General features: G+C 43.9%; 1 protein-coding gene across 2 annotated transcripts in view; it reads left to right on the top strand.

The window, feature by feature from the left end:
- LOC137373843 (cytochrome P450 26B1-like) overlaps window positions 1–10,489 on the top strand; it is a 28,207-nt gene extending 17,718 nt beyond the window's left edge. For both annotated transcript variants that reach the window (XM_068039417.1, XM_068039333.1), the window contains 3 exons: window positions 867–1,022; window positions 5,357–5,638; window positions 9,380–10,489. In XM_068039417.1, coding sequence (XP_067895518.1) covers window positions 867–1,022; window positions 5,357–5,638; window positions 9,380–9,772 — 831 coding nt within the window. In that variant the 3' untranslated portion in view covers window positions 9,773–10,489. The remainder of the gene's footprint in view (window positions 1–866; window positions 1,023–5,356; window positions 5,639–9,379) is intronic.
- Window positions 10,490–13,299: the final 2,810 nt, after the last annotated feature.

Here is a 13,299-nt window from a genome sequence, read left to right as displayed (position 1 = left end):
TAGTTGGTTATTGGTTCTTGGTCTGTTGACCACTGGGACTTGACCATAAATCCATCCCGGAATGATTGAATGGTACTTTCTCCTCTCCCTTGTGATAATCAGACATGGACTGTATTTAGGCCGATGTCAATTCCAATGTCAGTGACCTAAGGGTCCCACAGCCTATAACTGCCTCACTTGCTGAGGCCAGTTGGATTGCTATTGTGAGAAATGTGAAAAATCACACAGATGCAATTGGAGATGCTGCATGGAGTTTGAAAGAAGAGGAGGGGGATTGGACATTGGGGGTGGGCCGACATTTTCGGAGTTCACTTGAAACGCTGCAGCTGTTGCCCTAACTGGCAACAACTCCTGTTCCTTTATCACCCCTGTGCTCGCTGACCTACATTGGCTCTTGGCCAAGCAACATCATGATTTTAAAATTCTCATCCTTGTTTTCAAATTGCTCCATGGCCTCGCCCCTCCCTATCTCTGTGATCTCCTCCAGCCCCACAACCCTCCAAGATCTCTGTACTCCTCCGATTTGGCCTCTTGCTCATCCCAATTTTAATTGCCCGAACATTGGTGGCCATTCCTTCAGCAGCCGAGGCCCTAAACTCTGGAATTCTCTCCTTAAACCTTTCCACCTATCTCTCCTCAAAATCTACCTCTTTGACCAATCTTTTGGTCACTTTTCCTAATGGGTCTCGGTGTCAATATTTAATCTGATTACACTCCTGGGACATGCTTTGGGACACTTTACAATATTAAAGGCACTACATAAATGTACATTGCTTTTGAACAAGTTACGGAGTGTATTTGGCCTGATTACAGACAAATAGGAACGAAATGTGTCCTCATCTCTTGACTGCTGCTCCTTCTTGCAGGGTATGCGAGCCCGTGACAACCTTCATAAGTACCTGGAGAAAGCCATCAGTGAGAAATTACAGTGCAAACAAGATAAAGATTACTCTGATGCTTTGGACATTCTGATAGACAGTGCCAGGGAGCAAGGAAAAGAACTCACCATGCAGGAGCTGAAGGTAATTAACTCTCCCACTCCCTATCCCCAAAAAAGCCATACCCTTGTCCATAGATGGAGTGTTGGATATGCAATAGGGAACAGAGCTGGTGGCTATAGGCATTAGGGCATGGCTTCCTGACCTGAACCCGACAGGATCCGATGACATGTGTTGGGTTCGGGTCAGGTTGGGTTGCTGTTCCGGGTCTGGCATTCGGGCTCGGGTCGGGCCGGATCGGACACACTCTATCACCACCTCCGGTATGTGGCTCCAGTCTTAATGTACTTTTTAAACAACCTTTCAAATCCAGTAATAAAAACAAGAAATGCTAGAAATACTCAGCAGGTCTGGCAGCATCTGTGGAGAGAGAAGCAGAGTTAACGTTTCAGGTCAGTGACCCTTCTTCAGAGTTCTGTCTCTCCACAGATGCTGCCAGACCTGCTGAGTGGTTCCAGCATTTCTTGTTTTTATTTCAGATTTCCAGCATCCGCAGTACTTTGCTTTTAATTTCAAATCCAGTTACAGTTTTTGTTGCTTATCTGCACAAGCTTAAAAAGTGAAAAACAGAAGCTCGGTTAACGGTGGTTGGGTCGGGTTTGGTGCGGGAGAAAATGAAAGAACTCGGGCCGGGTTGAGCTCGGGTCAGATGTGGTTCTGTCGGGCTCGGGTCGGGTTTCATTTGCAGACCCGAGCAGGCGTTTAATAGGGATAGGCATAGGTGGAGATGGCCTAACGCTAAACTGGACACAGTCGTTTCTCATACATTGTGGGAGGGAAGGAAGTTGGCAGGTTGGGAAGGCAGGAGGAATATTTTCTGTAGAAGATAGCAGGCTAGAGTAGAATAGCGGAAATATGCACAAGGTGGAATATTCTGCAACTTTTCTTTTTTGCCTTGAAGAATTGGGGAATCATTTTGTAACTCTCCTGTGGCAGATTAAATGGAGGGGAATGGGGCTGCTGGGAATGTGTTTTCGACTAGTTACCTCTCCTTGTCTCTCCCTTTGCCACATTACTAGTTTGTAACCTATTAGACGGACGGAGGAAAGAGGGGTGTCAAATTGGACTCCTTTCTCCCTTTGAGTGCTGCCTCTTTTAATGGGACTTGTATAGATAAGCTTGGATCAAAATATTTCTATTTGGTTTATATGTGAATACCATCTCTGGTTGTTTTTCGAAGATCCAGGTGATTCCATTCATTATACTCTTTCTCAGCACGTGCATGTCATATAAAATTTATGAGTGTTGAGAAAGTTGGGTGTCAGGCGAAAGCTAATTTGTTGTTGAGCTGTGGTTACCACTCGCAAGGCGGTGTGTATTGTCCAGCCCTAATTGAGGCAACCACATTAGTGTGGGACTGGAGTCACATGTAGGTCCAAAGCAGGTAAGGATGGCAAGTTCCCTTCACTGTAGGGCATTAGTGAACCTTATAGCTCAGCTTGTAGCTCAGCCCTATGCTGTAGTGTATGGGTCGGGGTATTCCTTATTTTACTGGTTTAGTAAGGACAATCCAGAGAACACAAGCTCAAATCTCATCAGGGTAGGTTGAGAATCTAAATTCAGTTTAAGAAAAATCTGGAAATAAAAAACTGTTATCAGTAAAAGCTGTTGGATTGCTGTTAAAAACCAAAGTAGTTCACTAATGTCCTTTACAGAAGGAAATCTGCTCTCCTTACCCCGTCTGAATCTATATGTGACTCCAGTCTCAAACCAACGTGGCAGACTCTTAACTGCCTCCCTGAAGTGGCCTATTAAAGCCATCCAGTTGTATCAGGGCAATTAGAGATGCGTGACAAATGCATTAGGAAGGTGAGACCCAGACTGGTAATCCAGACAACACATGTTCCAATCCTCCCTCAGTGACGTTCATTTCCCAAGTGCAAACGTTAAACAAAAACCTTGTAGGGAGGTAGATCTTGACTTTCTGCGGCAGTAAGAGATGTGATAGTGAGTGAGTCAGCAGCCCGTTTTACATGACTCCTGATGACTTCAATGGAAATAAAAATTCGGGAGAGATGTAAGCCAGGCTGTCGACTTGCTATCAACCGTTCTACACTATTGCTAAAGATCTACCCTATAGCCTGTGGGAGAGAATGCTGTTGCAGCAGAATTCATAAACTCTTTTCAAAGGGAAGTAGATTACTGTTTGAAAATGAGACTATTAAATGACATGGGGAATGTGCAGGAAGTGGGATTAGATGGGGTGGGATATTAAAGGGGGGGCAGTGAGGGTGAGAGTGGGTGGGATATTAAAGAGGGTGGGGGTGAGCAGGAGAGTGGGATTAGACTGGGGTAGGATATTAAAGTGGGGGCAGTGAGGGTGGGAGTGGGATTAGACTGGATGGGATATTAAAGGGTACGGAGAGTGAGCAGGAGAGTGGGATTAGACTGGGTTGGATATTAAAGGGAGAGTGAGCAGGAGAGTGGGATTAGACAGGGTGGTTCATGTAGGGAAGAACTCTGGTATTGTATTAATAGGCTGTGCTGGAACACTGATAGAACATTGGGACAATTCCTGCTGCTGGTGCAGCCTGGCCACTCTATCTGCTAAGGCATTGGGTTTCAGGAACATCTGGAGCTGCATGAAGAGGATTCCAGAACCCAGTGACTAGTTTAGCTCTACAAGTGGCATTAGCGAGACAGTCAGGCTGGTCAATCATCCGCTGATGCCCTGGAGTATGGTAAAGAACTAGATTCTGAGTCTGCCCCAGTGAGTTCACTTGGTTTCAAGCTTCTGTTGCCAAGGTGTGCCATCTTGGAAGCCACCTTGATTCCAAAGAGACCCTTCCCATACTTCTCCCCTAAGGAGATCAGTCAGGTGTGACAGAAGCTTGTGTGAGGCCTACTGCAAGCAACGGGATCTCCGTGTGAGTGATGTGTAGTAAAGTGTAGTGTAGTGGTGATATTATTGGATTAGTAAGATAGAGACCCAGACTAATAACCCAGAAGGTGAGTTTAAATCCCACCACAAATTGCCATGAATTGTGAGTCCAATGCCACCATCGTCTAGACCAGACATATATCTGCAATGCGATCTGATGGAAATGTTTTATGTTAAGATGATTAGATAGGCGAGGTACACAGAAGCTATTTCTTCTGGACAGGAATAAAGAAAAAAGGGACATGACCTTAAACTTAGATAAAAACAAGAGGTGCTGGAAATACTCAGCAGGTCAGGCAGCATCTGTGGAGAGAGAAGCAGTGATAACGTTTCAGCTCAGTGTCCCTTCTTCAGGTTCTGATGAAGGCACTGACCTGAAACATTGGCCTGAATTTTACGCCGCCCCAGCAGGTAGGATTGTAGTGTGTGGGTGGCGTAAAATTGAGCGGAAGGCTCTGGGAGGCCTACCCGCCTCGATTCCGCATCTGAACAAGTTTACGGGGTCCGGCGGTGGGGGAGGGGGTGGGGGAAGGATGGGAAACGGCTGCCTGCCCAAGGCTAATCAAGACCCTTAAGTGGCCACTTAACGGCCACTTCAGGGCCCTCGCCCGCCTCCATGGGTATTTTACCCGTGGCAAGCGGGTGTGCTGGAGATGTGAAAGGCCACCCAGCGATCGCTGATGGCCCCCGCCGCCCAACCCACCCCCGGGATCAAAGATGCCCCCCCACTCCCCCCAAACGATCCCCTAGCCTCAAACGAACCCCCTGGTGAGGCAACCCAAACTTACCCACTCTCTCGGGTCCATGGTGTCGGCTGGGCTGCAGTTCCAACAGTGGCCACCGCTCCCAGTGGCGCTGCTGGGACTAAGGCGGGGTGGGTGGAAGTCCCGCCTCTTGCCAATTAAAGCCTGGGGATCTGTAAAATACGGGAAGGATTCCCAGGCTGGGAGTCTGGCTCCAGTCCGCCCACTGAAACATTCCAGCCATTAACTCTGCTTCTCTCTCCACAGATGCTGCCAGACCTGCTGAGTATTTCCAGCATTTCTTGTTTCTATTTCAGATTTACAGCATCTGCAGTATTTTGCTTTTATTTTATCTTAAACTTAGAACTGGGCCATTCAGGAATGAAATCGGGAAGTGCTTCTTCACACAAAGGGGAGTGCAAATCTGAAACGCTCTCTCCCAAAAGGCTGTAACTGTTGTGGGGGGTCATTTGGAGCTTTGAAGACTGAGATGGATACATTTATGTTCGGTATGAAGCAAAGGCAGATAAATGGAGCTGAGGTACAGATCAGCCACAATCTAATTGAATGGTGGGATAGGTTTGAGGGGCTAAATGGCCTCTTCCTGTTCCCATGTTCCTATGAAGAGGGTTGGGAGGAGGCTCTGTGGAATATAAATACGTATCTGGACAAACTGGACCAAATGGCCTGATCCTGCTGTAAACTGATGTCATTCTCTATGTGTTTCCCTCCAGGAATCTACGGTGGAACTGATCTTTGCTGCCTTTGCGACCACCTCCAGTGCTACGACATCCCTGATCCTTCAGCTCCTGCAGCACCCTGTGGTACTGGAGAAATTGCAGGAGGAGCTGAGGAATAACGGGATCCTTCACAACGGCTGCAAGTGTGAGGAGACGCCTAGGATGGCCACAGTGGTGCATCTCAAGTATCTGGACTGCGTCATCAAGGAGGTTCTACGTCTGCTGCCACCCGTCTCGGGTGGTTACAGGACAGCACTGCAGACGTTTGAGTTGGATGTAAGTGCGAATCATAAGAATATAAGAACATAAGAAACAGGAGCAGGAGTAGGCCATTCAGCCCCTCGGGTCTGCTCTGCCATTCAGTAAGATCATGGCTGATCTGATTGGTGCCTTAACTTCACTTTCCTGCCTTCCCTATAACCCTTGACTCCCTTGTAGATCAAAAATCTGTCTAACTCAGCCTTGAATATATTCAATGACCCAGCCTCTGCTGCTCTCTGGGGAAGAGAATTCCAAAGATTCATGACCTTCTGAGTGAAGAGATTCCTCCTCATCTCTGTCTTAAATGGGAGACCCCTTATTTTTAAACTGTGCCCACTAGTTCTACATTCCCCACAAGGGGAAACATCATCTGATCATCTACACTGTCAAGCCCCCTCAGAATCTTATATTTCAATAAGATCACCTCTCATTCGCCATTGAGTTTAGGCCCAACCTGCTCAACCTTTCCTCATAAGATAAACCCCTCATCCCAGGAATCAGCCGAGTGAACTATCTCTGAACTGCTTCCAATGCAAATATATTTCTCCTTAAATAACGAGACGAAAACTGTACACAGTACTCTAGGTGCGGTCTCACCAGTGCCCTGTACAGCTGTAGCAAAACTTCCCTACTTTTATACTCCATCCTCCTTGCAATAAACACCAACATTCCATTTGCTTTCCTAATTACTTGCTGTACCTACATGCGAGCAGGACACCCAGATCCCTCTGTACTGCAGCATTCTACAATCTCTCTCCATTTAAATAATATTCTGCTTTTCTATTCTTCTTGTCAAAGTGGACAACCTCACAATGTCCCACGTTATACTCCATCTGCCAAATGTTTTGGGCACTCACTTAACCCATCTATAATCTCTTGGCAGACACTCTGTATTCTCCTCACAACTTGCTATCCTACCTATCTTTGTATCACCTGCAAATTTGTTGACAATATACTCGGTCCCTTCATCCAAGTCATTAATGTAGATCGTAAATAGTTGAAACCCCAGCACTGATTCCTGTGGCACTCCACTAGTTAGTTTGCCAACCTGAAAATGCCCCATTTATCCTGATTCTCTGTTTCCTGTTAGTTAGCCAATCCTCTATCCATGCTAATATATTACTCCCAACAACTCTTATCTTGTGGTAGCAACCTTTTATGTGCCACCTTATCAAATGTCTTTTGGAAATCCAAATACACTACACCTACTGGTTCCCCTGTATCCACTCTGCTTGTTACATCCTCAAAGAACTCTAATAAATTTGTCAAACATGATTTCCCTTTCACAAAACCACGATGACTCTGCCTGATATTATTATGATTTTCTAAATGTCCTGCTACTATTTCCTTAATAATGGATTCTAACATTTTCCCGATGGCAGATGTTAGGCTAACTGGCCTATAGTTTCCTGATTTCTGCTGCCCCCTTCACCTCCCCCCCCCCCCCACCCCCCCCCCATTTTCTTGAACAGAGGTGTTCCATTTGTGGTTTTCCAATCTGCTGGGACCTTTCCAGAATCTAGGGAATTTTGGAAGATTACAACCAATGCATCCACTATCTCTGCAGCCACTTCTTTTAAGTGACCCTCGGATGCAGGTCATCAGGTCCAGGGGACTTGACCGCCTTTAGTCCCAATAGTTTTCCTAGTACTTTTTCTCCCGTAAAGTGATTAGGTTTCTCCCTCCCTTTTACCTCTTGATTTTCTGAATCAAATTCTTCCCTCAAATAGATATAAATAGGAATTAAAAAAAACTTGTGTTTATAGAGCCCTATTCATGAACTCAGTAATTTCCAAAGCGCTTTACAGCCAATGGAGTGTTTTTGAAGTGCAGTCAATAGCACAGAGTTCAGTAGATCCATCTCGTTGACCTGCCATTCTGGTAGATACATGATACACATCAAAGGAGCTGTTGAACTAATCTCAGCATTTAATCTCTATCAATGAGTTTACAACAGATCCAGACATGAAGTGAGGAAAACCCCCGTGGTGGAGAGCTTTGGAAAACATAGCTCCAAAATCACATATTCCTCCCAAGCATGTTGCACTTACCACATGCCATGTCTCAAATTACACAGATACTGTATCCCAAAATGTGATTTTCTGAAAGAAATCTATCTAATATTTATTTGAATTATTAATCAATATAATCTGCTTCCATCATCTCCCTAAGTAGTCTGATCCATAAACCTCCATTTTCCCTTTTGTCACCATTCCAAAAGGACTGAACTGTCCAAGTGCTTCTCTGATCTTGAACTGACTTTCCTGGCAATTGATTTATAATTTATTATTATTATTTATTCATTCATTTTTCGATGGAAGGTTTTGTTAGGGCAGATGGAAAGACGATGTTGCCACTTGTGGGCAAGACCAGTACTAGAGGTCATAAAAATTAGATAGTCACTAATATCCAATGGGGAATTCAGGAGGAATTTATTTACCCAGAAAATGTTTGCATTGTGGAACTTGCTAACATAGGGAGTAGTCCACCACATTAAATATACACTCTCTCTACCACTAGCAGCAGTGTGTACCATTTACAAGATGCACTGCAGTAATTCGCCAAGGCTCCTTCGACAGCAGCTTCCAAACCCATGAACCATGAACCCACCGAGAAGGACAAGGGCAGCAAGTGCATGGGAACACCATCACCTACAAGTTCCCCTCCAAGCCACACACCATCCTGACTTGAACTATATCACCATTCCTTCACTGTCACTGGGTCAAAATCTTGGAACTCCCTTCCTAACAGCACTGTGGGTGTACCTACCCCACATGGACTGCAGCGGTTCAAGAAGGCAGCTCACCACCACCTTCTCAAGCAAAATTAGTAATGGACAGTATGTGCTGGTTTTGCCAGTGACGCTCACATCCCATGAACGAATGAAAAAAAGTTGAGGCAAATTCCAGGGGAATCTAGATAAATGTACGATAAAAAAAGGAATAGAAGGATATATTGATGGGGTTAGATGAGGAGAGGTGTAGGATACTTTTGTGGAGTATAAAAATCAGCATGGACCAGTTTAGCCTAATGGCCTGTTTCTGTGTTGTAAATTCCTGTGATATTTCTACATTGATTTTGTGCTGCTTGAGATGAGGGATGATAGTGCTGGGGAATTAAGCACTTTTACATGATGCCATCCCACTCTGTATTACTATGACATTGTGTCACTACCCATACCAGCATTGTCAGTCTTGGTTTAGTGGGTAACAGTCTGGCCTCTCAGCTAGGAAAGATGAGGGTTTAATTCCTGCTATGGAGACCTGAGCACATTATCTAGGCTGACTCTCCAGTGCAGTATGGAGGGACAGCTGTACTCTGTGACATGCTGTCTTTCAGATGATGTGTTGAAATAAGGCCCTGTCTGCTCTCTCAGGTGGATGCAAACAATACGGACAGAGCCATTGAAAAAAAGATCTGGGCATTCTCTCTGGTGTCCTGGTGAACATTTATTCTTCAACCATCTTCACTAAAACTGATTAAATGGTCATTATTGCATTGTTGTTCATGGGATTTTGCTTTGCACAAATTGGCTGCTGCCTTTCCTACATTACAACAATGACTACACTTCAAAAGTACTTCATTGTGAAGCACTTTGGGAGGTCACAAAAGGCGCTATACAAATGAAAGTCTTTCTTTTCCTTCTATTGGAGCATTGCCTTAGAGTGAGCCACCCCTCCTGTTATTTAATTTAGTAATAGACTGAATTAAAATATTGAATTGAGCATTTAACTATTTCCTTGGTTTTGTTTTCAGGGGTGCCAGATTCCCAAAGGCTGGAGCGTTCTGTACAGCATCCGGGACACGCACGACACGGCTCCTATATTCCAGAATGTTGAGGTCTTTGACCCCGACCGCTTTGGAGAAGATCGGCACGAGAGCAAAGGCGACCGATTCAGTTACATCCCTTTTGGAGGGGGCATCAGGAGCTGCCTGGGCAAGGAGCTGGCTAAGCTCATCCTGAAGGTGCTGGCAATGGAGCTGGCCAGCAGCAGCAGGTTTGAACTGGCCACCAGGACTTTCCCCCGCATGTTGACCGTGCCAGTGGTTCATCCCGTGGACGGCTTGAAAGTAAAATTCTCTGGACTCGATTCCAACCAGAACGAGATAGACCCAGAGACAGAGTCGATGATGGGCTCCACGGTGTAACAGGATCAGCTCTAACACCTCACCCCCACCAAACCCCACTGAAGCAACAAGAATACAACAAACACACCTGAATTAAAAAAAACTCTTCAATAAACTAACGTACAAGATAAAAGATTTAAAAAAAAGCCCTTTGAGAAAATCTCCTTACTGAATTTCCGTTGCATCTGGTTTATGGGAGATGATTCTGGATGGAAAAAATTCGCAGGAGAGTTACAAAGAGAGATGAGAGATTTCTGAGTGAGATGTCTAAGAATTATATTTCTTGACAAATGGAAGAGATAGGGAGCAGAGGACGAAGAGAAGCATTAGAAGAGGATTTGAGTTGGAGAGAGAGAAGGAGGAAAAGATATCAAAAGTTGGGTCGTAATGGTGGAAGAGAAAGTCGAGATCAACGGAAGACAAAAGACTATCTTTTAAAAAACACATATATATCCTGCGTTCCTACTTAAAGTATATATATGTATAAACCTACTCTGAGTACCATTCTAGGTATATAACTTGATTAGAGATTGCAACAGAGTTGCAGCCTTCGCACTTTGAATGTTGATCCAATTACTGATGCTGGTTATATTCAGTGTAAACTTAGAAACCATAGCAAACTGGTTTGAATTTGTACTATTCCTATCTTTAAGCTATATATGAATTATTTGTCATTGTGTGTTTTTTTTATTTTAAGTTTGCAATTAGAGGTCTAGTGTAAAAAGAAACTATTTTTTTCTGTTGGTAAATATTGTTTTAGTAAAAAATGAAAAAAAAATCCTTTTACTTTGATTTGTGTGCTTAGATTATGGTGTGTGTGTTAGAGTGAGTGCAGGTGGAAGTATGAGCACAACTGTGAGTATGGATGGGTGGGTGTCTAAGCAGAGTGACTGCAACTGTGAGTGCATAAGTACATAGGAAATAGGAGCAGGAGTAGGCCATATGGCCCCTCGAGCCTGCTTCACCATTCAATAAGATCATGGTTGATCTTCTACTTTCCCATATCTCTTGATTCACTTAGTGCCCAAAATATATTCAATGACTGAGCATCTACAGCCCCCTTGGGTAGAGAACTCCAAAGATTCACCACCCTCTGAGTGAAGGAATTTCTCCTCATGTCAGTTCTAAACCCCTTATTCTGAGACAGTGGCCCCTAATTCTAGACTCTACAGCCTGGGGAAACAGCCTCCCAGCACCTACCCTGTCAAACCCTCTGAGAATTACAAGTATATGGGAGTGAGTGTGAGTGCGGGTGGGAGCATGAGCCTGAGTTGAGTATGAGTGTGAGTATGATGGAACTTTGTGAAGTGATGTTAGTGTGATGGTGATACAAGTGGGAGTATTGTTACCACCGAGGTGGGAGGAGTGCATTGTTTATTCTAGTTCTACTTCTCCACAGGTCACAACATATATTTAAATTTCCCCACTTACCGATACGGTCAATCATATTCTCTATTTTTCCTCAGAATTAAACACACTAACTAGGTTTCATTAATGAACAACAAAATTATCAGTTTATCATAAAACAAGTCTTAACCAGTAATAAGTAAAGCATAAACACATAGATTGAAACTGGAAAAATAAAAAGGATTTTTATTCAGAGCTCTGTTACAGTCAAAAATACACTTGGGTTGACTACTTGTTCATTCCTGAGGAAAAAAGCAGATGAGATATATTGTGTTCCAAAACTGGCATACAGTCTAACTTCCGAGTATACGTAGACGGGTCACTGAGATCTTTTAGAATAGTTCTTTTCAGGCTGTGTTGAGAATTAATTTAGCAGGCTTTTCTTCAAAGACAGGAGATGAAATGAGTTGACACAATGGATATCTCAGGGTCTTTTACAGAGTTGCTGGAAAGCAAGCTGGGTTGTGGTCTTCTTCCTTGACAATTCTTCAACAGCAGGCTAACTTTATTTCATTCCAGAAGGTAAAATACACTGACATACAACCAAAAGCTTATAGTTTTCTGCTCTCTCAGGTGTGCACTGCTGCTCCCGGGCTTGCCCTATCAAGGGGCACGCAACCGACTTCTCTGCCCACATTTTCCCCTGTTACCAGGATTTCTGTTCTACTTTTAACTTGGTCATGTGACAACCAGTAAACATTGTTGCCAAGCCAGTTTTTTCAGCGCCCTCTTGCTGACCCTCTTGAAAAAAAAACTGGTCCAACATTATTTCAGTTTGACTATGACTTCCTCAAAATATTTTAACAAAAAAAAATACAGAAGCAGTTTCATAACAGTATGAATGTGAGTATGAGCATGCTCAAGAGCTTTGGGGATGGGCAATAAATGCTGGTCTTGCCAGTGATGCTGACATCCCAAGAACAAATAAAAAAGAGTGTGACTGTGAATACAAGTGAGCAGGAGTATAAATAGATTATCAGTGTGAGTGCGACTGTTCTGACTGTGAGTGCAGATGTCACTGAGTGTAGTTGCTAGTGCCTTATGAGCGAGAGTGTAAGTAAGAATGTCTGTATGTTTGTATGTGATTGGTGGTGAATGTGTGACAGTGTAATGTAGAGATGTTGATCCCAATGTATGAGGCAATTCCTTCTCATTATCCTTCACAAACTGGGTGAAGTGATTGTTGGATCATCAGCTGAAACCACTGACGATCCAGTGAAGGTACAAAGGGAGAAAGCTTAATGAAATTCCCAGAGCAAGGTAGTGCTTTTTCTTTGCTCAGTAATGACTCAGACGAACATCATCACGAACACTTACCAGCTTCCAACTGGAGATATTGATAAATCCAGAAGTAAAAAAAAATCCCATCACCTCACTCAGAACATCCCAAGAAGATGAACTTGGGATTAATTAATCTTTGTACTGCAGTCAGTGTTAGCTGTGGCTCAGTGGATAGCACGCTTAGAGTTAGAAGGTTATGGGTTCAAGTCACACTCCAGTACAGTACTAAAGGAGTGCTGCACTGTCAGAGGCACCATCTTTCAGATGAGATGTTAAAACCAGGGCCAGTCTGTCCTCTCAGGTGGATCCAAAAAAAACATGGCACTATCCAAAGAAGAGTAGGGCAGTTCTCTCTGCTGCCCTGGGCCAATATTTGTCCCTCAATCAATATCACAAAAACAGATTATTTGATCAATATCACATGGCTGTTTGCAGGAGCTTGCTGTGTGTAAATTGACTGCTGTGTTTCCTTCATTAAAACAGTGACTACAATTCAGAAGTACTTCATTGGCTGTAAAGTGCTTTGGGAGGTCATGAACGTCTTCCTCTCTTCTAGCTGTTGTCTACCAAGGTGACAGCCAGTTGCACACTGCAATGACTCAAAATAGCAATGACATTAAGGATCAGTGCCTCTGTTATTGGCAGTGCTGTTGACTGGGAGAAAAATTTTGTCTCAGAACAGAGAATTCCCAGATCCTTTATATTCACCTAAAGAAAGAACTTTTGTCTTTATATAATGGAGTTCACTCTCTCGGGTCATCCCAAAGAGTTTGATAGAAGTTTGAACAACTCTGAGACCACAAGATGTCACAATAGAGATAAATACTTAGAGCATCTTGATAGAGGCAGGTATGCATTAG

This window comes from Heterodontus francisci, chromosome 1, assembly GCF_036365525.1.
Source record: "Heterodontus francisci isolate sHetFra1 chromosome 1, sHetFra1.hap1, whole genome shotgun sequence".
Lineage (NCBI taxonomy): Eukaryota > Metazoa > Chordata > Chondrichthyes > Heterodontiformes > Heterodontidae > Heterodontus > Heterodontus francisci.
The sequence above is the reverse complement of the archived record's forward strand: the minus strand, read 5'-3'. Positions and strand labels throughout refer to the sequence as shown.